General features: G+C 42.1%; 1 protein-coding gene across 7 annotated transcripts in view; it reads right to left on the reverse strand.

Annotated features, from left to right (window-relative positions):
* Nucleotides 1-27630, reverse strand: part of ADAMTSL3 (ADAMTS like 3) — a 408215-nt gene that overhangs the window by 77515 nt on the left and 303070 nt on the right. For all 7 annotated transcript variants that reach the window (XM_059879284.1, XM_059879285.1, XM_024982349.2 and 4 more), the window contains exons 18-20: nucleotides 25334-25526; nucleotides 25061-25240; nucleotides 12364-12517 (exon numbers count right to left, since the gene is read on the reverse strand). In XM_059879284.1, coding sequence (XP_059735267.1) covers nucleotides 12364-12517; nucleotides 25061-25240; nucleotides 25334-25526 — 527 coding nt within the window. The remainder of the gene's footprint in view (nucleotides 1-12363; nucleotides 12518-25060; nucleotides 25241-25333; nucleotides 25527-27630) is intronic.

Genomic DNA, 27630 nt, shown 5'->3' on the forward strand with positions numbered 1-27630 from the left:
ACCAGGGAGTGACAGAAGAGAGACTGGACTCACATCAATGATACTGTGGAATTAAGGTCATGAGACAGGGGCCTAAGAGCCTCAGAGGAACCAGTTATGGTTCTTGCATACGGCTGTAACACTGGTAGGGGTATGTTGGGAGAAGAACTAGATTGAAACTCCATTTCTGTTTTTGTCTTTGAAACTTTTTGGCCTTGCCACACAGCATGTGGGATCTTAGTTCCCTGACCAGGGATCAAACCTGCACCCCCTGCAATGGAAGTGTGGAGTCTTAATCGCTAGATCACCAGAGGGAAGTCCACTTAAGACAGACTTCTCAGGCCCTGGACACTACCCAGATTGTGCTTGTTGGAATAACTCTTGACTTCTCTTGGGTGGTTCATGATCCCGTTAGGGTCTGGTTGCTGCCTGCTTTGGTGTGGGGTGGCAGTAGGTTCAGAAAAACAGCAGGGGTAGATGCACAACTTCTGCAGTAGAGTGTGTTCTAAATGAGGGACAGGCGTAATAAGTCTGCACACAAATTCCACTGAGATGCCATTTCTAGGCCAGGCCCCTTGTCCAAGGTTCTGCCAGGGAACTCTCCCTCCCCTCGGATCAGCTTGAAGTGGAGCCAGATGGCCTGTCGCGTGTATGTGTTCACCTGTTGGGATAGAGATGCTTCACAGAGGACATCAGGATCTCCTCAGTCAGTTAAGACATAGAGATTTCTTTTTAGGTTGGCAACACAGAATTTTAAACTTATTGCTGTTCAATAGTGGTCAAAAGCAGGAGGAGGATTCCTGCTAAATTTGTGGTTTACCCATTATTATAGGCAGAGATGCCATCTTTTTTTTTTTTTTTTTTAGCAAGCCCCTTGGTCACAAAGAATTTGGACATGACTGAGGTACTAACACTTTGACTTGCAAACACTGGGCTTTGCCCATGGCTCTAGTGGTAAAGAATCTGAGTGCAATGCAGGAGACATGGGTTGATCCTTGCAGGAGATCCTTGGGTTGGAAAGATCCCCTGGAGAAGGACATGGCAACCCACTTCAGTATTCTTGCCTGGGAAATCCCACGAACAGAGGAGCCTGGTGGGCTACAATCCATTGGGTCGCAAAGAGTAGGACACGATTTGGCAACTAAACATTTATTTATTTGGCTGCACTGGGTCTTAGCTGACGCATGTGGGATCTTCAGTTGTGGCATGTGGGATCTAGTGCCATGACCAGGGATGGAACCCAGGCCCTCTGCATTGGGAGCATGGGGTCTTAGCCACTAGAACACCAGGGAAGTCCCAGAGATGCCACTCATAATAGCAGTCTGCACAACAAGGGCTCGATCCATTGCAACAAATGGCGGCTATAGCCCTGTACCAGGTCTTGTTGTAACACTGCTGCTCCGAGTGTCTCCTCTCCCGAAAGTGTACATTATGAGGAAGTTGGACCACTCCCAGCAGAAGAGTCCAAGCAGCTGGGAGACAGTCCTGGGGTTCAGGCCAAGGCTATTGACTAACCACCTGGAAGTATTTCTCTACTTTCCCAAATCATATAGACTCGCAAAGAGTCAGACAGGACTTAGCAACTGAACAACAATAACACATACTGGTGTGTAGAGTTTCAGTATCAACTCTGACTAGAGGCAGTGGTTCTCAAACTTTGCTGCCAATTAGGAGCACCTGTTGTTATTATTTTTTAATTTTACTACCCTGGGTCCCACTCTCCATGTTCTATGGGGAACAGAAGCCTGGGCATCAAAATTTGTAAAACCTCCCCAGGAGACTGAAATGTAGAGCAAAGATTGAGAACCACCACCCCAGAGAGTCTCACTGGGTTAACTCAAAGATAATTTGATGGGCTGCTACTGGTGAACAGGGAAGGGAAAATAAGAAACAGCCACTGTGTTTTCTGTGAGAACCCTGCCAAAATCTTTACAACATGCAGTGTCCTCTGTAGGAGGAAGCAGGAGGATGCTTTGTGGTCTTACCATCAGGAATCCTTGTATTTCCTCCGAGTAATTCATTCATTTCCTACCCAATGAACCCTGAACTGTGTCAAGGACCAGGTTGCCTTTTCCAAGACAGCACTTATGTTATCAAGTTTAGAGCTAAATTTGTGCCTGCATATGATGGAAATGTAAAATTCAAGACATAATTCTATATTAGTCTTGCTTATTTCCTTTTTTATTAGCATGGGCAATTCAGAGGGGAAAGAATCTGCCTGCAATGCAGAAAGCCTGGTTTTGATCCCTGGGTCAGGAGGATCCCCTGAAGAAGGGAATGGCAAACCGCTCCAGTATTCTTGCCTGAGAATCCCATGGACAGAAGAGCCTGGCGGGCTACAGTCCATGGGGTCACAAAGAGTCAGACACAACTGAGTGACTAACACTCATTAATTTTAATTAGCTGGTTGCTTTTTATGAATATTTAAAAGTGGCCTATTGTCACAATGCAGGGTGTGTAATGTATGTGTATACACATACCTAGCCATAATACCTACATACATGTGTTTATATATACTGATACCTATACAGGCATCTTTTTATTACTATTTAAAAGAATTCAGTTGAACACCCTGTCTGGTCATTGTTTCCCATAATCCCGATGAATTATGGGAAAGACAGATGGTGAACGTGGATGGCTTTGAAATTCACTGTTTAAATCAGAGTTTAAGCTGGGTCAATGTCAGAGTTTTGAACTTGTGCAACTGAGGGAGGGGTGGAGAGAGACTCTCTTAGGGCTGCTACAGATGAGACCATAGCTTGAATATTCCTGCTTTTACTGGGAAGGGGTCGAAACCCACACAGGGAAGGAAGCACATGCCTACCTCAGGGTTCAGGCTGGAGATGATCTGAGGCTGGTATGATCCCACACAGCATCCTGTGTGAAGATGGGTTCTAGTTACCATGGAGATGGGTTCTAAGTACCTTTAGAACTGATAGCCAGATGTCCCCAGCTAAGCTTGGGGCTTAAAGTCTTAACAGATGGGGCCATGATGCCTTCAAAAGCAGGCTGGGGAGTCTGCAGGTGACAGGTGGTGTTTAGCCTTGGGAAAGGACTGGCCCATGGCTGGGTGAGCCACACAAGTAGCCCAGCCGCTCCCTCTGGCTGCATGTCCATCTGCTGGAAGGCAGACCCATTCCCAACCAGGCCTGGTTAGCCACTTCTCACACCAGGTATAGAGCAGTTCAGTGACCAGGTGTGCCTGAGCAGTGCTCTGGGACCCAGGATCTGCTAGGACTTGGGCCAGTTTCTCTCTGTGACTCCTGTCAGTTCCTTCAGAGCAGTGCCTGGAGCCTGGCATCCTCTGACACAGCTCTTGGGTAGGAATCTGTCTGGTGTGGGGTGACTGCCTCCCTCTGCATTTGTATGTGCCCCAAACTGCCGAACCAGACAAGCCTGAGGAGACAGTGTGGACAGGAACCCATGGCATCCTACTGGGGGGCTGTAGGCAGTATGGGGACACCAAGCCATCCCTGCATCTCTCCCATGCACCGGACATGAGAAACACCACATCATTCAGCTTTTCTAGAAAATGAAAAGCTCTTCCTTCTGAAGGTACTCTTTCTGGCTTCTGTGCCAGCCTTCCCTGCCCAGTGCCCAAGGCTGTTTACATGCTCGTGTCCTGCCATGATTCCAGTTGTATCCCTGCCATGACTCTAAGCCTTGGCGCCACACCAGGTTTCTGCCCCGAGCCATCTGTGCTGGGTGTTTACACTTGTCTCACCAGCACTTGACTCCTGCTACTCCCAGATGGGTTTTGGCTGCAAAGCAGCCTCTAAGTTGTCTTATTCCCTGGAGTCCTGGCCCTCAGAGTCCAGCCTGCAATTCTTTAAGGCAGAAACTGGAGTCGCCTCGAATCCTCCCTGTCCATTGGTCTGCTGGCCCTTCCTTTCATTGACTCACAGGTCCATGGGATTGTTAGTGTCCATTCCCAACTCTGCAGGTAGTGACGTCACATTGGTAGCAGGAAGCCACATGATGGGAGAATCTATACCACAAAAATCAGCAAAGTTAACAAACAATAGCTCCCTCTCCCTCCTCACCACACCTGGTCCCAGAGTTGCTTGTTAAACACAAACATACCCTTCTCCTTTGAGCTCCCAGTTCTAGCCAGGCAACGGATACTTAGATGGGACACCTGAAATGTTAGAATTCATCCTCACCACTTCTGCCCTTATATTTTCTCACCTAAATATTGTCATATCCCTTTGACTAGACTCTACTTGCACATTCATATTTTCCAAATATATCTATGTGTACGCCACTATTCACAATAGCCAGGACATGGAAGCAATCTAAATGTCCAACAGAGGAATGAATAAAGAAGATGTGGTACATATATACAGTGGAATATTACTCTGCCATAAAAAGGAATGAAACTGTGCCATTTGCAGAGATGTAGATGGACCTAGAGACTCATACAGAGTGAAATAAACCAGAAAGAGAAAAACAAAAATCATATAAATCACTTATATGTGGAATCTAGAAAAATGACACAGATGAACTTATTTGTAAAGCAGGAATAGACACAAAGGTAGAGAACAAATGTACAGACACCAAGGGGGAAGGGGGTGGTTGGGACGAATTGGGAGATTGGAACTGACATGCACACACTACCATATATAAAATAGATAACTAATGAGAACCTAGTGTATATAGCACAAGGAACTCTAGTTAATACTCTGTGGTGACCTAAATGGGAAGGAAATTAAAAAAAGAGGGGTATATATGTATATGAATGGGTGATTCACTTTGCTGAAACTAACACAACATGGTAAAGCAACTATACTCCAATAAAAATTAATTGAAAAATATATCTATATAGCCATCCAAGTAAATAAAATAAAATCTGACTATGTCATTTCCTTCTTTAATAAAATCAAAACTCCTCAGCATGGGTTTCAAGATGCTCTCCAGCCCATTCTCAAGCACTCTGTTTCACCATTACCCATTTTCAGCCTCTGTTCTAATTCTACTGAATTTGTTTGTCAATAAAAACATTTGCTTCTCATTTTATACAGAACAACTTGGAGTCTGCATCATGACAGTTACACAGCGGTCTACATACAGTATTATCCATTTCATCTAGGGATCAGGGATTCACATAAAAACAAGCAGGAGTTATAAGGGAGGAAGCAGGGCACAGCAAGAGTGTATTTTTAATTCTTTCTTAAAAAGAAAAAGCAGTAGAACCTTCTGAGTCTTGAAATTTGTGCGTATGAGGCTTCTAAAACAAACAGGGTATTGGTAGCTCTTGGGGAAGGGGCAGGATAAGAACTCTGATAAATAAAGGGATATTTGCTTGTGGCAGGGGATGGGAAGGGAGGTTAACTATTTTTCATGCCCTAAGTCCCAGCACCTGATATTCAAAGGAGACCATATCCAATCTTAAATCATTTCCCTGTTCAGAAAGAGGCACTCCTGGGATGAGGCCATGAAGACATCATGCTGGTCATGCCCAAGTCTCTGTTCTACAGCCCACAGCATATTAAAAGGGAAAAAAAGGTCACAGGGTAGTGGTTTGTGTGCAGTTTCCAGAAATGTCCCACTCCATTTGACATCCCCCACCTTTGTCGACACTGCTGTCTTTTTTTTCAGACTGTCCTGTATCCCATGTGGGTCTAATGATGGGACACATCTTGCAGAATTCCACTCAAAGCATCCTCCTTTATGAAACTCTCCTTCACATCCCCTAGAGGGATCAAGCACTTCTACATCCCATGATGACATCACTGGCACTTTATTCTTCTTCTTTGTTTATGTATGTCTCTCTTCTACTGGATTATGAGTTCTTAGAGACCAGACAATGGATTATTTTCATTTTGTATCATAACATCTAAAACACAGTAGCATCTGAAGAATGATTATTGAAAGCACTGATAATGAAATATACCATCTGACACTGAAAACAATATATGCCCAGGCAGAGAGATCATCTCTGTCCTTAGGGCACTGCATAGTGCCTGGTACATAGTAAACTCTTACTGTTTATTGAATGAATAACAAATAAATGACAAGCAAAAGATAAAATAAATGTATGCTGTTGGATGCTGCAGGAGGTTAAAAACCAGCCCAAGAAAGGTGCTGGTGAGGCAGCCTAGGGGCTGGCTGGGTTTCCAAGGGCTGCAGCTCTGTCAGGCAGGCGGGGCTGGGTGTTTCTGGAAGCTGAGAAGGCTTAGAGGAAGAGCAGAAGAAGGGAAGATGAGAGTCTGAAAGCTGAAGAGGCTGGTACAAGGAGGACCACCAGGAGCTGGAGAGAAGTGAGAGGATTCAACTTAACCTGGGAAGGGGATAAGGCATATTTTTCTTGACATTTTGGGGCTTCCCTGATGGCTTAGAGGGTAAAGCATCTGCCTGCAATGCAGGAGACCCGGGTTCAATCCTGGGTCGGGAAGATCCCCTGGAGAAGGAAATGGCAACCCACTCCAGTACTCTTGCCTGGAAAAATATCATGGACAGAGGAGCCTGGTAGGCTACAGTCCATGGGGTCACAAAGAGTCGGACATGACTGAGTGGCAACACGTTTGTTTATTTATTTATTTGTTTGTTTGTTGTAGACATTTCAATCATACAGGACATGTCTGGGTGCCTCCCCACCCTCAACCATTTTGATGTCAATACTTGGATTAAAAATAAGAATTCTTTACCAAAATTCAGGAACCCTTAAACCAGGAGCCATCACTGAAAAAAAAAAATCTAAACTCAAATATTATTTTCTTCAGATGCCTGATTGAAAGCCAAGACAGATAGACATTTAATCAATGGCACCCCACTCCAGTACTCTTGCCTGGAGAATCCCATGGACGGAGGAGCTGGTAGGCTGCAGTCCATGGGGTCGCTAAGAGTCAGACACAACTGAGTGACTTGACTTTCACTTTTAGCTTTCATGCATTGGAGAAGGAAATGGCAACCCACTCCAGTGTTCTTGCCTGGAGAATCTCAGAGACAGGGGAGCCTGGTGGGCCCCCGTCTACGGGGTCGCACAGAGTCGGACACGACTGAATCGACTTAGTAGCAGCAGCAGCAGCAGCGATCTGAGACTTTTAATAACAATCTGAGGCTGATCTAAGCTTGACACATTTGAAAAACATGTCTTTGAGTACAACTCATTATACATGCTTCGGGGGCCTATATATGAAAAAAATGTCCAGAGCTATTGCCTAACTACCCCATATAAACTCATATCCTAATGATCCAGAAGACACAATATTAGTTACTGTTACATTTTACCCCATCTTAAAGCCATGACAGGAATTAAAGGAAGGTGTTAATGACATTAAAAATAACTAATATTTTTGAGCCTACAGTATGCTCCTGGCACTGCTTCTAAACACTTTCTAGGTATTAATTCTCAGAAAAATTCTATAGGGTAGGTATAATTACCATTCCCATTTATTGATGAAAAGGGCTCTGTGACGAGCCTCACAGAGATTGAGTCTGTGTTGATGTCACATGACGAGATACTGAAAGAAATGAGATTAGACTCTAGTTGGCTTAACCACAATGTCATAATACCTTTTGGAGGTTAAAGAAATTTAGAAATATTATAGAGGGAGGTAGGATTTGTTCTGGTCCTTCAAGAATAGGAAGAGTGACAGTTACTAGATATGGTGAAGGGAAGAATTTATGGGAGGAAAAGTTGGAGGTGGGAAAATGCAGGGAAGGTCTGGGGAGAAGCAGGAAGGGGCCTCTAACTGGAAGGACTGTATGGGACACCACTGGCCTCCAGGGAGTGCTCAAAACATCTTGCCCACCCTCACCCCTCAGTCTTCACACCACTGCACATCAAAGGGTCAAAATGAAGAGCAAGAAGACTCACTCTTCCAAAGAGGATAGTTTTCACTTTAACTCAAGGCACTGATTAGGACACATTTCTAAAAATGGAGCCTTGAAAGGGAATAAAGATCACAGCATAGTCAGGCTTGATGTTTCTTGTCTTCACACCCCTTCCATCACTGAGGGATCAGGCATAAAAAGAAGACCATAGATTTCCAGTATTGTGAGCAAAGCAGGTGGATGTGACGTGGAGAAGGGACAGTTAGAAGGTCATTATGCTATGCCATGCCACAAGCCTTGACATTTTTAGTGGAATAAAAATGAGTTCATCCATGGAGACATGAGAACTTGGGAGTCAGTACAGTGATTAGGAAATAACTGCTACGATGAATTTCTTGGGAATTCTTAGGAACAGGAAAAAAATCCACATATTATTTCCCAGGTAAATCAGATAGCATGAATATGAAGTATGTCTAACCAGGATGGTGACATTATTTTCTTTAGCAAATCCCAGTAGCTCAGGTCAGGGAACTAAAAAAACAAGCCAACAAAAACCACCTAAAAGTAGGTGATCACCCATCAGGGTTGAATGAGTAGGGTTGTTGAGGCAGTGGGTTAAGGAAGGGCATAGAGATCTGACTACAGCATTGGTTAAGTGCGTGATGACGACATGCCAGTCAAGAGGAGTGGTTTCTAGAGCAAGAGCAGGAAGTCTCGGGACAGCAGTGCAGGAAGGTCACAATGAAGCATTAAGTAAATAAGCAGACGGTGAGATGGGGGCAGGAGGAAGACCAGAAAGCTATTTGAGTACCAAGCAATGAGGAATGAGGATGGGGGGAGTTAGGGTGTTTGTGATGGACATGTACATTCTGCTGTATTTAAAGTGGATAACCAACAAGAACCTACTTAGAGCAAAGGGAACTCTGCTCAATGTTATGCAGTGGCCTAGATGGGACGGGAGTTTGGGGGAGAATGGATACATGTATATGTATGACTGAGTCCCTATGCTGTCTACTTGAAACTATCACAACATTGTTAATAAGCCATACCCCAATACCATGGTGTCCCTATGCCAAGGTGTGATGGTGGTTAGGGAAATTGATCAGGTTGGGGATTAGGGACATTAGGGTATGAGAAAGTCATCAGTATGGGTGCAGTTTGTCCTGGATGTTGGCAAATGTCAGAAAGAAAGAATGGACCTGTAGTGGTCCTAGAGAAAGGTAGAAACGATCCTGCGGGTCAAAGCCTCTGAAGGTGAGGGCCATGTGCTTCGTATGAGATGACAGAGAGAATATGGTGCAGAGGCAGCAGGGGGAGGATGTGAGTGCCAAGCTCATCCCTGGCTCATTCCTGGTGGTGGGGAGAAGAGGATGCCATTGTTTTTGCAAGCCAGGGCCACTGATTCCTGGGGATGGCACGAGGCCAGCCTACAGCTGAAGTGGGGGCCCAGCTTGGGGTGACTTGGCTGTGCTGGGAACACAAATTCCTGTCTCCTGTCTGCTTCCATGACCTACATGTTGGCAAGCTAGACAACGGTATGGAGTCCTTTATTTTATATCCCTAAAACTTATACATTTGCTCTGCTTTCTACTGCATGTCAAAATAGTTTATAATTGCATCTCATACCACACCACATGCCCTAATAACCACGATGTGTTCCCACATGTTACTCTGCTATTATTTTAGAGAAAGCTGCCAGAATTTAATTTCACTCTCCTCTAAGGTAGTTTATGGTCCAGCCGCATTGCTATGCAACCATCCACAATTAATAAAAATCAGACAGATAAGCAGCCTATACCATGACACTGCACCATATACCACAGACATTCTTAAAATCCAGGACACTATAAAACTTGGGATCTCAAAGTTATGGAATCTCAAAATTTTGAAGATTTAGTCTTAAAGAATTCCCAGGGGAAGGAAAATGAATGTTGTCCAGGAATCACCACACAGAGGTGGCTTAAAGCATGGGCACAGGAATCAGATGGACTCATGATCAAGGAGACCAAGACGCCCAACTGACAGCCATAGGTACTTGGTCAAATCTTGGACCTTCTCTTCGTTTTGAGTTCCTCATCTCTCAACGGGGATGACACCTGTCTCACAGAATTGCTGGGAACTAAATATGATGACGCAATAATGCCTGCAGGGAGGTTCACAGAGTAGATCAGATCAGTCGCTCAGTCGTGTCCGACTCTTTGCGACCCCACGAATCGCAGCATGCCAGGCCTCCCTGTCTATCACCAACTCCCAGAGTTCACTCAGACTCACATCCATCGAATCAGTGAAGCCATCCAGCCATCTCATCCTCTGTCGTCCCCTTCTCCTCTTGCCTCCAATCCCTCCCAGCATCAGAGTCTTTTCCAATGAGTCAACACTTCGCATGAGGTGGCCGAAGTATTGGAGTTTCAGCATCAGCATCATTCCTTCCAAAGAAATCCCAGGGCTGATCTCCTTCAGAATGGACTGGTTGGATCTCCTTGCAGTCCAAGGGACTCTCAAGAGTCTTCTCCAACACCAGAGCTCAAAAGCATCAATTCTTCGGCTCTCAGCCTTCTTCATAGTCCAACTCTCTCATCCATACATGACCACAGGAAAAACCATAGCCTTGACTAGATGAACCTTTGTTGGCAAAGTAATGTCTCTGTTTTTGAATATGCTATCTAGGTTGGTCATAACTTTTCTTCTGAGGAGTAAGTGTCTTTTAATTTCATGGCTGCAGTCACCATCTGCAGTGATTTTGGAGCCCCCCAAAATAAAGTCTGACACTGTTTCCACTGTTTCCCCATCTATTTCCCATGAAGTGATGGGACCGGATGCCATGATCTTCGTTTTCTGAATGTTGAGCTTTAAGCCAACTTTTTCACGCTCTACTTTCACTTTCATCAAGAGGCTTTTTAGTTCCTCTTCACTTTCTGCCATAAGGGTGGTGTCATCTGTGTATCTGAGGTTATTGACATTTCTCCCGGCAATTTCTCAGTAAATGCTATAAGGCTATGACTTTAAAAAAAAAGTCACTATTGTTACTTTGTTTTGTAAGTTTCTTCAGGAACATTTCTGGTAAACTTAGTAGTGTGTGTGTGTGTGTGTGTGTGTATACATATATTTCTTTTCCTAAGAAACATTAAAAATAATACTACCTTCTGATTTCTTTTCTTACCATAAGTTCAGGAGGGTACCTGAGGCAGTTAGTGTTCCTTTTTATGTGAATACTTAAAGACAGTGAGAAACAATCAGGAAAGGGACTCTATCCCGGGGTCCCCAACACCCAGGACACAGAGCAGTACCAGTCGGTGGCCTGTTAGGAACTGGGTCACACAGGTGAGTGAGCAAAGCTCCATGTGTACTTCAGCTGCTTCCCATCACTCTCTCATCACCCCCAGATGGGATCATCTAGCTGCAAGAAAACAAGTTCTGGGCTCCCACTGAGTCTGCATTATGGTGAGCTGTATAATTATTTCATTACATATTACAAGGTAGTAATAATAGAAATAAAGTGCTCAACAAATGTAATGGGCTTAAATCATCCCCAACCATCATTCCTCATCAGCCACGGAAAAACTATCTTCCACGAAACTGGTCCTTGTTGCCAAAAAGGCTGAGGACTGCTGCCCTACCCCATTTCTCATGACCACACTGCTGCCCAATTTCAGCTACCATGGGGGCAGCCCTCCGCTCATTTTTTATCACCCTCCTACATGAAACATGCATATGCACATGTACCTATACTAATTCATGTACACTGAAGGTAGAGATGACTGCTACATGCATTTTAGCTTTTGGATATAATGAAACCATAATATTAACTCTTTATACTCAGCTTATTATTTATAATAAACTGAAGAAGTATCTAAACAGTCACCTTTAAAACCCAAAGCTATTTCACATTTTCATCCTTGCTGGTTTTAGATTATTAGAGTATCCAAAAGAGATACTTGAATATTTAAAAATACTTAGCTCATCTACTTTGAATAGGATGAATCCCCACATATCATTAGCAAAGTGAATCAGAAAGTACTTCACTTATGGTTGCCAGGGGGAAGGATGGAGTAGTTAGGGAGTTTGGGATAGACAGGAACACATTGCTATATTTAAAGTGGATAACCAACAAGGACCTACTGTATAGCACAGGGAACTCTGCTCAATGTTATGTGGCAGCCTGGATGGGAGGGGAGTTTGGGGGAGAATGGATACATGTATATGTATGTATGGCTGAGTCCCTTTGCTGTCCATCTGAAACTATCACAACATTGTTAATCAGCTATACACCAATACAAAATAGTATTTCAGCTTAACTTCTACTAGGAACACTCCTGAGTTGTAAGTGGGGGAAATCATGATGAAGCGGAGAACACAACGAAGTGTAAACCCAAGTGAGGAAGCCTGGGGGTGCATTTGTTAAGAGGGTGGACATTTCTTCAAGCTGACTTTTCTTAGAGTTGTACCTTGGTCATCAATATTATACTGTTTGCCACTGATAACAACGCTGAGTTCGCTTGATTTGCTGTACTTACAGATTAGAAATGAGTTGCTCTATGGAAAATGAAACCACTGGAGGAGGAAAATAGAATGAGCAGATTCCACGAAGTGTGGACTTTCCATACTTACTCCCGCACACAGGCATCTGGCAAGATCTCACCAGAGGGGGTCCAGAAAGATGCCGGCACAGAGTCTCACTGAGGGGGACCCGACGGCCTTTGGCTGTCAGCTTCTGGCACATCTGCTGTCTCCGCTGGGTTCCAACACCACAACTGACAGAACACTGTAATGAGAACAGTGGTGACAGAGTCAAGCGGAGCGAGAGCAGACACACGTCCCCAGCAATAGCCATGTCTCCCATAGTGAAACAGGATGTAGAGGTGTGCCAATAAGTAGGCAGTTCCCAGGCCTGAACATCTTTCAGAATACAGAGACTTTCTCTCTACCCACCATTCCCCTGCCCTCCCCTCCACCTTTTCTCTTTTCCCTCCTTCCCTTCCTTCCTTCTTTTTTAAAAAAAATCTATTTGTAAGGTGGTATCCCCTGATAGCTCAGTTGGTAAAGAATCCACCTGCAATGCAGGAGATGCCGGTTCAACTTCTGGGTCGGGAAGATCCACTGGAGAAGGTATAGGCTACCCACTCCAGTATTCTTGGGCTTGTGCCTCAGCTATTTTGTAAGGTATGAGGCCCTGTTTTTTTTTTTCTGAGATATCATCGATATATAATATTGTATTAGTTTAAGGTATACAACATAATGATTTATATACATATATATTGCAAAATGATTACTACAATAAGTTAACAGCCAGAATCTCACATAGTTACAAGGTTTTTAATCTTGTGACTGAATATTTTAAATGAATGTTTATAACTGACATAGTTTTGTTATAACATGAAGCAAAAAAATTTCAGAGACAGGATAACATGTATGTTTTAAATAAATACTAAAACCCCAGTGAGATACCATTTCCCATTTCAAACTCATTAAGATGGCTATTATTAAAAAAAATAGATGTGGATAAACTCGAATGTTGATGCACTGCTGATGCGAATATAAAATGGTACAGCCTCTATGGAAAAGTTTGTCAGGCCCTCAAAAAGTTACACAAAGAATTACCATATGATCCAATAATTCCACTTCTAGAAAAATATCCAAAAATAATCGAAAGCAGAAACTCAGATGTTTGTATACCAATGTTCACAGTAGCATCATTTACAACAGCCGAAAGGCAGAAACCACCATACACTACATGGCCTTTTATGTCTGGCTTCTATCACTTGGCATAATTCTTCGAGGCTCATCCATGTCATAGCAGGTATCAGAGTTTCATTCCTTTTTTATGGTGGAATGATATATGTATATACCACATTTTGTTTATCCATTCATCTGTTGATGGACATTTCGATTACTTCCTTTCTTCTTTCTGAGATAGTAACTAATTTTTAGTAGTTAATTGCCATACGATTCTGGGGACTTGTAGTTGATGTCTCATTTGTTTTTATATCTATTTATTAACATGACTTTGCTTTTTAAAAAATGACATAGTACAGATAACGTGGTATCAATTTTGTATGGGGACTAGACTTATTGTGGTGATCCTTTCGTAATGGATACAAACATTGAATTTCCATGTTGTACACCTGAAATGGAAATGCCAATTATAGTTCAATAAAAACTTTAATATTAAAAATGGCATATACCCATGACCAAGAATTGAAAAACTAGAAAAACATAAAAGGAAAGGTCTTTTTAAAAAACACCCAAGCTGCTATATATAAAATAACATTGATATGTGATAATCATTGTGTATAAAAATGATAGCTGATAATCATAATTACATGTGTACATGTAATTTTAATTTAACGTTTTACTACAATTTTATTAGGCATATTAGGAAAAAATGAAATAAGATGAAAAGAGTTCAAGTAACTAATTCCCCAAAGAACTCTCTACAGTTAAGGAAGATGAAAGAAACCAATAAGAGATTCCGGTGGTTATTGGATTGGCCCAAATGAACTTTATTATTATTATTTTTTTACAATGGAGAAAAGACAATCTCTTTTTTTTTTCTAGTTGATATTTCTCACTGTATGTTCTTTTTTATTTTAATTTATTTATTTTAATTAGAGACTAATTACAATATTGTATTGTTTTTGCCATACATCAACATGAATCCATCACGGGTGTACATGTGTTCCCAATCCTGAACCCCCCTCCCACCTCCCTCCCTATACCATCCCTCTATTACTCAGCCATTAAAAAGGATACATTTGAATCAGTTCTAATGAGGTGGATGAAACTGGAGCCAATCATACAGAGTGAAGTAAGCCAGAAAGAAAAACACCAATACAGTATACTAACGCATATATATGGAATTTAGAAAGATGGTAATGAAAACCCTGTATGCGAGACAGCAAAAGAGACACAGATGTATAGAACAGTCTTTTGGACTCTGTGGGAGAGGGAGGCGGGGGATGACTTGGGAGAATGGCATTGAAATATGTATAATATCATATAAGAAACGAATCGCCAGTCCAGGTTTGATGCAGGATACAGGATGCATGGGGCTGGTGTACTGGAATGACCCAAATGAACTTTCTGATCAGCCTGATATTGATACTGATATATTCTGACATCTGAGAATATTTATTGACTCGCTGCTAAGAAGAGGGACAGGCACATTCACATTTCCACATCTCTTCTCTCCAAACATTCCATTTGCTTTTGTTAAACTATTTAGCTAATGTCAAGATTTTCTGATATGTATATTCTGTTCTGAGATGCCAATGCTGGCTGATTAGCCTTAATTCTGCCCTTACATGAATTTATGATGCATCTTCTGTTTTTTTTTTTCACCAGGATCTGTGTCTTTCTGGATTTTTTACTGGGAGTTATCTTGGCATCTTGGTGTGTCTTCTTGACCCTGAAAGTCTTGATCCCATACCATAAGACAGACTATGCATGGATGATCTGACTGCCTCTCTGATGCCTTTCCACATGGAGAAAAAAACAAAATGAAAAGGAAAATACTTGGGTCATAGTTCCTTTCTTTAAAAATGTATTTATTTAATCTTTTGGCCACGCAGCATGCGGGGACCTTAGTTCCCTGACCAAGGATCAAATCAGTGTCCCCTGCATTGGAAGCACAGAGTCTTAACCATTGGATGGCCAGGGAAGTCCCTTTCCTTCCCTTTTGAACTGTGGCAAGTTTCACTGTCTGCTGGCATCTAAGGCTACCGAGAAGATGTGTGAGGCCAGGCAGGAGATTTTTGTTGTTTGTTTGACTTTTATGTTCAGAGGCCTTTTGCTCTTGTTTTTTTTTTTTTTTTTAACCCACGAAGTTCAGCACCTTATTTGCTGGCTGTGTATTAGTGGGTCATATTTTCTTGGCACGTAGTATGCCATTTTGATTTGAAGGTTAAAGCTCTTATTAGAGGAAGTTAATTCTCCTTATTATCTCTGAATATTTTTTGTTCCACATGTTCTTCTCACAAATACCCATTACACTCATGTTTAATCCTTATTATCTTTGAATATTTTTTGTTCCACTTGTTTTGTTCTTCTCACAAATACCCATTATACTCATGTTTAATCTCCTCTGCCTTCCATACCCATCACTGCCTCTAAAAACCAATTTTACATCTTAACTCTTTTCCATATCAAAACGAGTCATTCCAGCTTATATACCATAGCTCTCTGTTTTCAGTTGTTTAATTTTTTGTTGCTTGTAAAATAACTTTTATGTCTGCTATATAAAATTTTTCTTTTCAGTTTTTTCCCCTGACTATTCCAAGTTGTCTTTTCATCTCCTTCTGTTGACTTATAACCTCTTTTTGAACTCAAATCTCATTTTAGAGCCACTCTTCCCTCCACTCCCTCCACCCCCCCTCCACCCCCTAACCCTGGACCAAGATATCATGACTATAATTTTCTTGGGAGTACACAGACTATTTTTTGACACTTTTCTCTGGCTAATACCATTGTGATGCTATTGTTCATGTGACTCTTGCTCCCTGTTCCTTTCCCCATGCCCTGACTTCTTCTGATCCTTCACTTCCCCCCTTTAAGTTTTGATGCTTAGTTTTTATGCTGGAGCTTTAAATGTAGCTGGCCATTCACCTATGTGAATAGCATGGGTCAGGGGATGAGCTTGGGCGTTTCCATCAGTTTCTTGTCTTCCACAGTCTGTCATCAAATTTTTATTTCCTCTGCCCACATCTCTCTTCAAACTTTGGCATTTGAAGGGCTAGGGTGACTCAGGGAACAGTCTCTTAAGTAACTGTAATCACCCAGCAAGCATCCTTCATGCCACTCCATCTCTGCAGCCTTCCTGGGCTACAGGGCCTCCACACATGGTCTCTCCTGCAGCTCCATCTGCCCCACAGCTCTGGAGGGACATTCATGGTATTTTCAGGGGCAGCACATGGTCCCCCATCTAGTGTCTATAATCAAGAACCGCTGAGCAGGCCTTTTAGGACTCTCACATTTACTCCTCGGGAAATCTACCTCCTGCTCGTGCCTGAAGAAATATTTGTCAGCCCTCAGCCTTCTCTCTTTCATTTTGGTTCAGATTTTATGGTCTTTGGCATGTGTGTTTCATAATTTATAGTTTGGGCTTGTGGCTGTTTCATTGTTCATTGAAGACAGAGTGTTCTCTCTCTTTATCTTTGTGGGGTTTTTTGTTGGGTTTCAAAGAAGGGGAATGGAATTTTTAAAATGCTTTTATTGTTCTCTTTAACAGAAAGCCCTAATTATTAATATTTTTTCAATGCCAAGGGAAGCTTTTTGTAAGCTTTTGAACAAGATAAAAATTACCATTTAGCAACTTATGATGTACATTAAATCCCTTACATAGGAAAGGGTTCGGTTCCAAGAGCATATTCACAAGTCCAATTTGTTCCTAAGTCCAACAAGGTTAACCTAGGTACCCAACTAACACAATTGGCTATATAGTACTGTCTGTAATAGCAACAGGTTTATAATACTTTTCACACAAATAATACATTAAAAAAATAAACATTTTTAATCTTTCAGTACAGTACCTTGAAAAAGCTCAGTAGTACCACCTACATCATTGCTGCTTTTTACGCTTGTTTCCAGACATCCTGGGCTTGAAATAAAGACACTGTACAACTGTATTCTACACAGGACCGTACAGGACTCTACACACAAGCACAACCAGTTGTAGAGGAGGCATGCATGCGACAATGTACCTCAGATCCATGAACTAACTTACATGATTGGACATGCAAATACACATTCTCATCCTTTAAAGTTTGCAACTTGAAGGTGTGTATGTAGGGGATTTACTGTATTTTTCAAAAACAAGTCAAACCATCATCTAGGAGTTTTCCATATAATATAAAAACAGTAGTCAAATAATTGCCAATCACCATTCACAAGCCATTTCTAATGATCAATATTTGACTTTTTATCCCCACTATGAATGGGAGGATCAGTTGCAAACCCCTTTTCTTGATAGAGATCTTACATGATCTTGTGTCTGCTAAGTTCAAGGTTAGCATGCCACTTGCACATGTCCACAGTGGAGAGAGTGGAGATGACAGAATCAGTGGCATTAATTATAAGTTACAAAATAGCAACTTTATGCCAAAGCTTTGTGATTAATCAAAAGCAATATGGTAGACTCCTCTGGAAGAGCACATGCAACTTTGTAACTATTTGTCTGTGAACTTCAAAATGGAAGGTCTGTTGGGCAGGATATAAAATCCTTGGCCTACATTTTCTTTTTTTAAATATATTGCTCCACTGTTTTCTACTGTGATGTGGCATTGTTGAGAAGTCTGATGCTAACCTGATTTTCTTTCCCTAATAAGTGACTTTGTCCTTTTGCTGAGATACACTTACACATTATTCTTTACCATTAAAGTCCAGTGGTTTTAGTAGAGTATGTCTCGATATGGACCATTCTGGGTTGATTTTTCCATGTATGTGGTATGCTCTTTCAATATAGTGATTTGAATTTTCTGTTTATAGTTTTGTTCTGTTGTTTTGGTTTTCCTTTCTCAGGACTCTAATAATAGATACATGATTTTCTTTCTCTGTTTTTCACAGCCATCATTTTTGCTTAAATTCTGTTTTTCTTCAGTTATTTTCAATTCTCTCCTTTCTTTTGTTTCTCCTATTACACATTCTGCATCTGGTCATTCTTGTGTTCCTTCTAGTTTAGTCTATGTTTCTGACTTTTCCCCCCTTAGTTTTCTAATTCTTTCCTGAACCCTGTCAGCTAATTTTTCACATCCCCCTGTTATTCACCTCATTTCAGAATTTTTCTATTTTTGATTTGTTTCTATAGATGTCTTAGCTTCTTTTAGCTGATTTTATAATAGTAAGTTATATTTTCATCTGCCTAAAAGTCAAATTTTCATTATGTTGCTATGTTATTGATACTTTTTTCTTGGGGTATCCTTCTATGGGGTTTGGTGTTGGTCTTGTTTAAACGAAACAGATTTTTCTCTGTACTTTTGAAATAGCTTAAAGGGGTGTTCAAGGGAGTTATTTCACTGTAAAGGACTCCCTCCTCTGGTGCTAAAATAAAGTATTCAAGGGTTTGGCCACAGTTTTGAAATGGACTTTTGGCAATGGCACCCCACTCCAGTACTGTTGCCCAGAAAATCCCATGGATGGAGGAGCCTGGTAGGCTGCAGTCCATGGGGTCACTAAGAGTCGGACATGACTGAGTGACTTCACTTTCACTTTCCACTTTCATGCATTGGAGAAGGAAATGGCAACCCACTCCAGTGTTCTTGCCTGGAGAATCCCATGGATGGTGAAGCCTGGTAGGCTGCAGTCCATGGGGTCGCACAGAGTCGGACACGACTGAAGCGACTTAGCAGCAGCAGCAGCAGCAGACTCTTCTACTCCCAAGAAGCTGAAGGAACTGAACATCTTTCCTTTACTCCTTTGTTCCTTTTCAGCTTGGCTTAACATTCTGGCAAGTTTTGTTGTGCATTTCTACAGTCTTAAGGATATGAATTCCACCAATGCTCTCCAATCTTCTTACGGCCCTGAATGAGTTTGCATGATTTTTCTTGCTCTAAACCACACATAGGAGCCTTGAGTCTTCACTCAGTTTCACTGATTATCTCAGACCAACATGCTAAAGGTTCTTCTATTCTGGAATTGGACTACTTTATTGTGGTGATATTTCTCTGTTCCATGGCTCTTATCCTTGTTTCTTCTCTATTTAAAAAAAAAAAAACTCTAATTTTGCTACACTTGCTATTACATATGGTTTGCCCCTCCACCCCTTATATCACTTCCATTAAAATTACTATCTGTTATCTTTTCCTTTCTTTTGGCAATTCTAATTGCCCTGTTTTCTGTTTTTTTTTTTTTTTTTTTTTTTAATGAGAGATTTTGGAATATTAAACAACTATGCTGCTATCATGATTTTGCTTCACTGGAAGCCTCCTAAGCATTTTTAAAGGAACTGCTATCAACAATATATTCTTTGATATCAAGGCATTCATTTTTCCATGTTCAATTACCACTTAAATGCTGCTGCTGCTGCTGCTAAGTTGCTTCAGTCGTGTCCGACTCTGTGCGACCCCGTAGATGGCAGCCCACCAGGCTCCTCCGTCCCTGGGATTCCTCCAGGCAAGAATACTGGAGTGGGTTGCCATTTCCTTCTCCAATGCATGAAAGTGAAGTCGCTCAGTCGTGTCCAACTCCTAGGGACCCCATGGACTGCAGCCTACCAGGATCCTCCGCCCATGGGATTTTCCAGGCAAGAGTACTGGCGTGGGTTGCCATTGCCTTCTCCACTTAAACGCTAATGATTCCCAAAACTATAACTTTACTGTAGATCTTGCATGAGCTACAATTCTTTATTGATACCTTTACAGATCCTCAAACTACACCCATTTAAAAAATCAACTCATTTTCTGTCCCTTTCAAGTCATCTTCCAAGCATGTATTTCCTTCTCTAATTGTTAATATCATCTTTGTCCATTAATTACCCAAGATAGAAATCTAGGACACTCCTCTTTTTTTTTTTTGCTCATTTTTATCAATTCAATTACCAAATTTGCCAGTTAGTTCTGCTAAATCTCACTCAAAACCACCCATGATTATTGATCCCAACTGCTCATTATCTCTCATTCTTTTTATTTCCATTTTCATCAGACAAGGTCCCTCAAACTCTAGGTTCCTTCTTCTTCTAACACATTGTTCAGAACTACTGTCTAAAAACTCTGCCTTTTTTTCCCTCCATTCAGACACCTCCTACAATGCCCTCAGTGACTGTTAGGGATAAATCCAAAGTCCTTCACAATCTGGCTGCCACCTCTCTTTCACCTCTCACCTTCCTCCATTTCTTTAACTCATTCTATCTTAAGCCACATAAGATTGATAAGCTCACAGCCTATACCTGTGTATATACTCTTGTCTCTGCCCAGCACATCCTGCTGTCTCATTTCCACACGTCTGGCACTCATTTAACACCCAACTCTTAATCTACATCTTCTACAACACTTTCCTGGGACTCAGGGAAACTTAGATTTTCACATAGTTCTGTAGATGGGATATCTTTATTCATCTTACATACCTTTTTCATCCATCTGCCTTTGAAGCCTATATTCTTGGTTGTCTCAGATTCCTGGTACCTGGGGCATTCAATCATGAAAGTGAAAGTTGCTCAGTTGAGTCCAACTCTTTGCGACCCCATGGGATTATATAGTCCATGGAATTCTCCAGGCCAGAATACTGGAGTGGGTAGCCATTCCCTTCTCCAGAGGATCTTCTCAACCCAGGGATCAAACCCAGGTCTCCCACATTGTAGGCAGATTCTTTACCAGCTGAGCCACAGGGAAGCCCAAGAATACTGGAGTGGGTAGCCTATCCCTTCTCCAGCGGATCTTTCTGACCAAGGAATCAAACCGGGGTCTCCTGCATTCCAGGTGGATTCTTTACCAACTGAGCTATCAGGGAAGCCCGTAATCAATCATAGCAGTGCTAAGTAAATGACTGTGAGGATGCAGGGCTGTGGCAACAGGCATATTCAAGTCAGAAGAAGCTTCTACAAGTCTCTCTATTTAAGTCCACAAATAAGGGCATTTCCATCCTATATACCTGCTTATCAGTAAGCTGAAACTGTCTTATCGATAAGATAGTATACGTGTATGTGTGTGTGTGTGTGTGTGTCTGGAAAACACTTTTATGCAATTGTGTGCTAGTACATATTTTACAACAGGGTTCATGGAGAAAAGGGCCCTGATTGTAACATTTGCCAATTTCTGTGGTGTAAATACTCCCATCATGGCTGATGTCAAGCCGTTATTGGAATATCACTGACTACACAGAAGGATGAGATCATAATTGGTTCTCAAAAGCCAGTACAAACTGGCTCTAACACGTGTTGGAGTACTCCCTTCATAAGTCATAAATAAAACATCTATTGAAAACTGGAAAGCCATGTTTGGAAATTCACGTATCCTGGGCATATCTTGAGCTGTACTTTGTAAAATGTCTCATGTACAGAGATCATTTCCTTTTTATTTAGCATACGGACAGATTTCAAGAATTGAAAGAGTTGGCAGGAATAGGTAGTTGAACACAGGAGGTGAACTCAGAGATGATCACAGGTGTTGGAAAGACAGTGCTACATGGACAGAGACAGGAAGTAGGTGGGGAAGCTGGATGGGATGAGGGTGTCCCTTTGCTTGAGGATCTATCCTACTTGAAGAGCTAAGGATAAGGTATCAAAGAGAAAATCAGAAACTGTGCCCAGAAACAGAAAATCACCTATAGAAGTCAGAGAAGAAGTCACATCACAGAATCATCTCTGGAGGGTAAATATAGTGATAAAAATCAAAGGGTCAAACACTGAGCTTTTTGAAGATTTGCAAGAAGACACACCAATACAAAACATGCAGTCATGTAAACAGGAAAAATAAAAAACACCAAGGAATATCCTGAAGGAGAATGATGAAAGTGGATGAAATGGCCAAATGCTCCTTCAAAGCACAGAGAACAAAGAATGAGGAAAGGCTACTGGATTTCAGGCAGCGGGAGGGACCACGAGACAACTTTTGGAATGACTGCCCCATAGAAGAGTCAACTCTCCTTTCTTGTAGCTACAAAAGCAGCATAAGAGTTGGGGCTCCTTTCCACATAAAACTTGGTTCAGATCTAAGCAAATCAGGGAAAAGGAATGATACAATGAATGAACAAAGCCCAAACATGCCATGAACAGAGTGAGTGAATTACAGCTGCAGCCTGAGAGGCTTGGCATGGTGAAAAATGGAAATTCTGGCGTGGCTTTTTGGTCTTTCTGGGACCAGGGGTAGTGGCCGGTTCCAACGGGGAAGGGACACATCCAGAACCATGAAATGGATGAGTGCCCTGGAATGAGCCATCCCATGGCAGAGGGACAAGTCTGGCAGAAAGCTTTAGGGAGGGTGGCAATTTGGCATCAGGATCTCTGCCAAAACAAGGTAACTCAGAAATGAGAGAAAATATTAAATATCAACAGAAAAGCTGAACCATACAGGAAAATACAAACTGCAGGGCAACACATGTGCCTGACTGGACCCAAGTCTGAACACCAGCTCTGCCCAGCTGTGACATGGGCACACCTGCTCCTCCTCCAGATGCAGGTTTCCTGGATATGTGGCCTTGACTGGGTGCAGGCAGATGTCTTGACTGGGCTTAAGCTTACCTCTTGGAGTGTGCACAAGCTTGTTCTTGCCTCCACAATGGCCACCTAGGAAACTGATCTGCCTCTGGTCCAACCCAGCTCAGATGGATAACCTCCTTTGTCTCCTTTTCTTCCTCCCAACAAAATCCCTCCCAGTGAATGATTTTTCCTGTCCTTTTAGCTAGCCTGAGTTTTTCTACAGATCATGACTCCAACACACTTTAACATGTCTCCTGTCTTTGCAAAGACACTTGAGGAAGAATGTTTACCTGCTCAGAGGTCTGCAGGGCCCAAGGACCTGTCAGCGATCTCATGGCCACTGACTGCAAGGACACTATCAGCCAGATGAGAACACCATATGGGTGCTCAGGAAGTAGCTTCCCATTAAAATGCAATAAAAAAAAGTTGGGTCATTATGAGTTAGAGCTGAGAAATGGTGTATGATTTTAGAGACTAGAAGACGTCAGAGAGGAGGGAAGCTCAGAGCTGGGTCTGGGGGTTTGAGGGTATCAACAAGAGCAAAGACACAAGGCAAGCCTGAGTTGACGGAGTGATGGATGTTCATTTAGTGAAAGATAACCAGCGACTGCAAACTCCATCATTCACAGAGAGAAGGAACAGTAGAGGAAAGTGAAGGTGTCACCCCCTGTCTCTCCTTTCTAAAAGGCCAGTGGGAAGAGTTTGTTCCAGTAAATGAGATGGAACTGTGAAGGCCTCTGCTTTCTCGGAGAAAAGAAGAGATGAGGAGGGCACATCTAGATACAGGGGCCTGCTTTCCATGCCACCACTGCTCATACCTCATCTTTCCTTTTTCCTGCCTCTTCCTCTTGAGTTAGGGCAGCATGTGCCCAAAGACATTACTGCCCAGAACAATCCCTACTGTGGACACACTGAAGGGTTCAAGAACTCTCCCAAGGAGAAGGGGCAGGTGAGGAAATGCTTCCCAAAGGGTACTGTGCCTGACAGCACCTGGGGAGTCTCATTCAAACGCAGATTCTGATTTCTTAGGTCTGTGTGGGACTTGAGATCATCATCTCTTACAAGATTCCAGCTTCCAAAGAGATCCCTGTGAGGGGGTTGGCATATACACACTATTATGTATGAAACAGACAACTAATGAGAACTTACTGCATAGCATAGGGAACTCTACTCAGTGCTCTGTGGTGACCTACATGGGAAGGAAAACCAAAACAACAGAGGGGATATGTGTACACGTATGGCTGATTCACATTGTGGTATAGCAGAAACCAACACAACATTGTAAAGCAACTATACTCCAATAAAAATTTTAAAAAGAATAAGCAAGACTGGAAAAGCTGGAATAAGAAGAAAGGGGGCTGGGATGTGAGTCCCATCCGTTCAAGGAAAGCCCCACAAGGAACTGAAAGTTGATTTTTCAGGCAACAAGACCTTTAGGAGTTGACTTGATAGATGGAGTGGTGGGAGTACTATGAGGTGTTAAGATAGTTTGGAGAGGGGGAAGATGGTACAGAGACAGGGAATCAGGTGGGCAGTGTAATACATAAAAGAGGACCCTTGCAATAAGGCCAAAAGGCAAGGATTCTATTCCTACTTCACAGCCTATTTTAGCTATTTGTGTTTGATTTCTCCCTCTTGAAAAATGGGTATTGCTACTAGACTATATTAAGTCCTAAATATGCACTAAAATGTTAGTTTGGAATTCTGCTTACTGCAATTAATGTGAGCTTGAGATGATAAAGAGTAAATTCAGCAGTGGTATCAATGGAATACAGAGGAAGTAAAGGTATGAAACATTTTCAGAAAGTTGAAATGACAGGGTTTAATAAAATTCTATATAAGGAGACATAAGGCAGAGAAGAACAAAACTGATTTTGAGTTAATCCTGGGATACAATGACTTTGGTTTTCTCAAAAGACAGAAGTCATGGGACTTGGTGTAGGAGAAATATGATGAGTACAGATTAAGTAATATTGAGTAAACACAGAAAATGAATCATTATGGGTGGGTCTGGAGCAGGGCACTCACACAACCCGGAGAGTAAATGTGTCCTGAAATTCTGTGTCCTGGACATTCCACTCACATCAAAGGAGCCCCAGCTCTCATCTGAGGGAGGACATACTGAAAGGCTGAAAGGGAGGAGGAGCAGAAAAGAAGGGGCTGTAAATTTGGGACGGCCCTTACCTTGGACCAGTCTCCCACAGTCCAGTGTGGAGGACAGTCTGTCCTGGCACAGGACTTACGGGATGAGGCCTTGGGTCCTTGGCACAGTTCCTCAGAGAGATTCAAGAAGCTGCCATCCGTTAAGAGCTGCCGACAGGTGACCCTGCGATTCTGCGTTCCCCCTCCACAGGTCCTGGAACACTGGGAGGACACAAGGAAGTGAGTCCACGGGCTCAGCCCTCTTTGGTTTAGTGAAACATAGGGCTCTTACGATCATAAGCCTGGCAGCCATACCTGCTGCCACTCTTCAATATGCCAGCTAGGAGGGCAGTCAAACTGGTTGCATGCTTGTAAGGCATGGGGTTTCTCATCTCTGCATTCCTCAGGTGGGGAGGGGGACTCCCCAGGGTGCAGGCAGTACACTTCTCGAGTCTGGATGCCAACACCACAGGTAGCTGAGCAGGGTCCCCAAGAGCCCATGTGCCACCTGTACCAAAACAACAAGTGGGCAAAATTCACTGTCCAGTGGACTCAGTGGGACACCCAGAGCACGGACAACTGCACGCTGCTCTCTGGACTTCCAGCCTCCACCCTCCATATCCATAGCATCAATAAACGCAATTAGAGTGCAGAAATACAATGTTTAAAGGCAAGACATGTCAGAAAAATGCTTAAAGATTTCACCTGTCTAGGAAAATCTGGAGTGAAAGAGAAGCAGATTTCTCTCCATCCTAGCCTACCACCATATATCATTAATAAAATCTTGGTTTTGTTTTGAATAGAGCCCCAAAGCAAGGATGATTTATATAAGGTGTCAAAAGAAATTTTAAATGCTTAAAAGCACACTTCAGAAAATTTTTAGGGCACCTGGATTCATTATTTGGAATATCCCTAAGAAAATTCTTTTATGTTAGGATTGGATTTACAGCACATATATATACATAATGTGATTCCTTTCCAATAAGATCTCGGAAAAATCAGGTTTTCTCATGAAACATCTGCAAAAATGAAAAACCAGGGCAGTTTCTTTGGGTACATATTTCCAAGTTGCCTTCAAAAATGATTCTCTCAATTCACGCTTTCACCAGAAGTAGAGAGAGCCTGGCTTCTACAGCCATACGACCACTGGACCGTATCATTTGAAAAAGGCTCTGCCCATCTGATGGGTGAAAAATTGTATACAATGATTATTTTAAAACGTGTAGATATTTAATTATTAGTAACCATGAATCTTACCCCAGCTGTAAAATATTTTTCTAAGCTCCTGGCTTATCAAAAAGACAAACTTTAACAAGAATATAGAGAATTTAATAATATATTTGAAAATTTGATGAAATAGATAAGCTATTAGGCAACTACAAAAAGTTCTTTTGAAGAAAAGGACTAGATTGTGCTAATTTTGTGATTAAGTTCCTACAAGTTTCTAAGAAACAAATGAATTCTTATGTTACTTAAAATGTTCCAAGGTAAAAAAGAGGATTAGAACGTAAAGAAAACTTTTGATTATAATCTATGATTATATATTTTTAATTTTAAAAAGAGAGAAATAGAAATTCTAAGTAACAAGCATATTAATCAAAGGATTAAAATAATACACAGTATGAACATTCATTTGGAAGGACTGATGTCGAAGCTGAGGCTCCAATACTTTGATCACTTGATGTGAAGAGTCTACTTATTGGAAAAGACCCTGATGCTGGGAAAGATTGAAGGCAAAGAAGAGGGTGACAGAGGATGAAATTATTAGATAGTATCACCAACTCAATGGACATGAATTTGAGCAATCTCCGGGAGATAGTGAAGGACAAGGGAGCCTGGGGTGCTGCAGTCTATGGGATCGCAAAGAGTCAGACACGACTTAGTGACTGAACAACAAGAGCAACACCACTGTGAACTGAACATTTGTATCCTTCTCCAAACTCCAAAGATTCCAAGAATACTTGTATTATTTTCCAAATTGTTCTTATATTTTAACGTCTTCTGTAATAAATTCATCTTTCGTTTGGCGAATCTGTGAACTATCTTCATTAGCATTAGATTTTTTTCATATGCTTTGGAATGTCATTTTGCAGGCTCAACTGGAAGGGGTTTTCTCTCCCTCCACCTCCTTTAATCCTTTTCTCTGTCTCTTAACGCTTTCTGTCTACAGTTTGGTTTGCCTCCACCGAGCCCTCGGGGGTATCCAGGCTAGAACCAGGTCCACGTGGATAATGTGGCATAGAAGCACTATGAAGAACTGACGACCCAACCACTGAGCCAACAGGTAAGCCAGGGCTGGATCTGCTCCCAGGGCTCTATTGTGTCTGTCCTTCATCTTCACAGGTGAGCAGCTTCAGGTTGTGGTCAGCAGCAGCTTTTCTTCACAAAAAAGTAAGGAATATGGGTCCTTTTCCATGAATTAAAAGAAAGATGTCCAGTCTCTGTTACCCAGAGGATCTGAACTCTCAGTGACCCCAAATGCTGTGGGGCTAAAGCCCAGAAGAACCATAGGTCCAGTTCCACTGACCACTTCCCTCTTCTGTTCCTTTCCCAGCCTATGTAGTTATTTTCACCGTTTCCTGGGTGTGATGTTTCCCTTTTTTATACTGTAG

This window comes from Bos taurus, chromosome 21, assembly GCF_002263795.3.
Source record: "Bos taurus isolate L1 Dominette 01449 registration number 42190680 breed Hereford chromosome 21, ARS-UCD2.0, whole genome shotgun sequence".
In the NCBI taxonomy this organism is placed as follows: Eukaryota; Metazoa; Chordata; class Mammalia; order Artiodactyla; family Bovidae; genus Bos; species Bos taurus.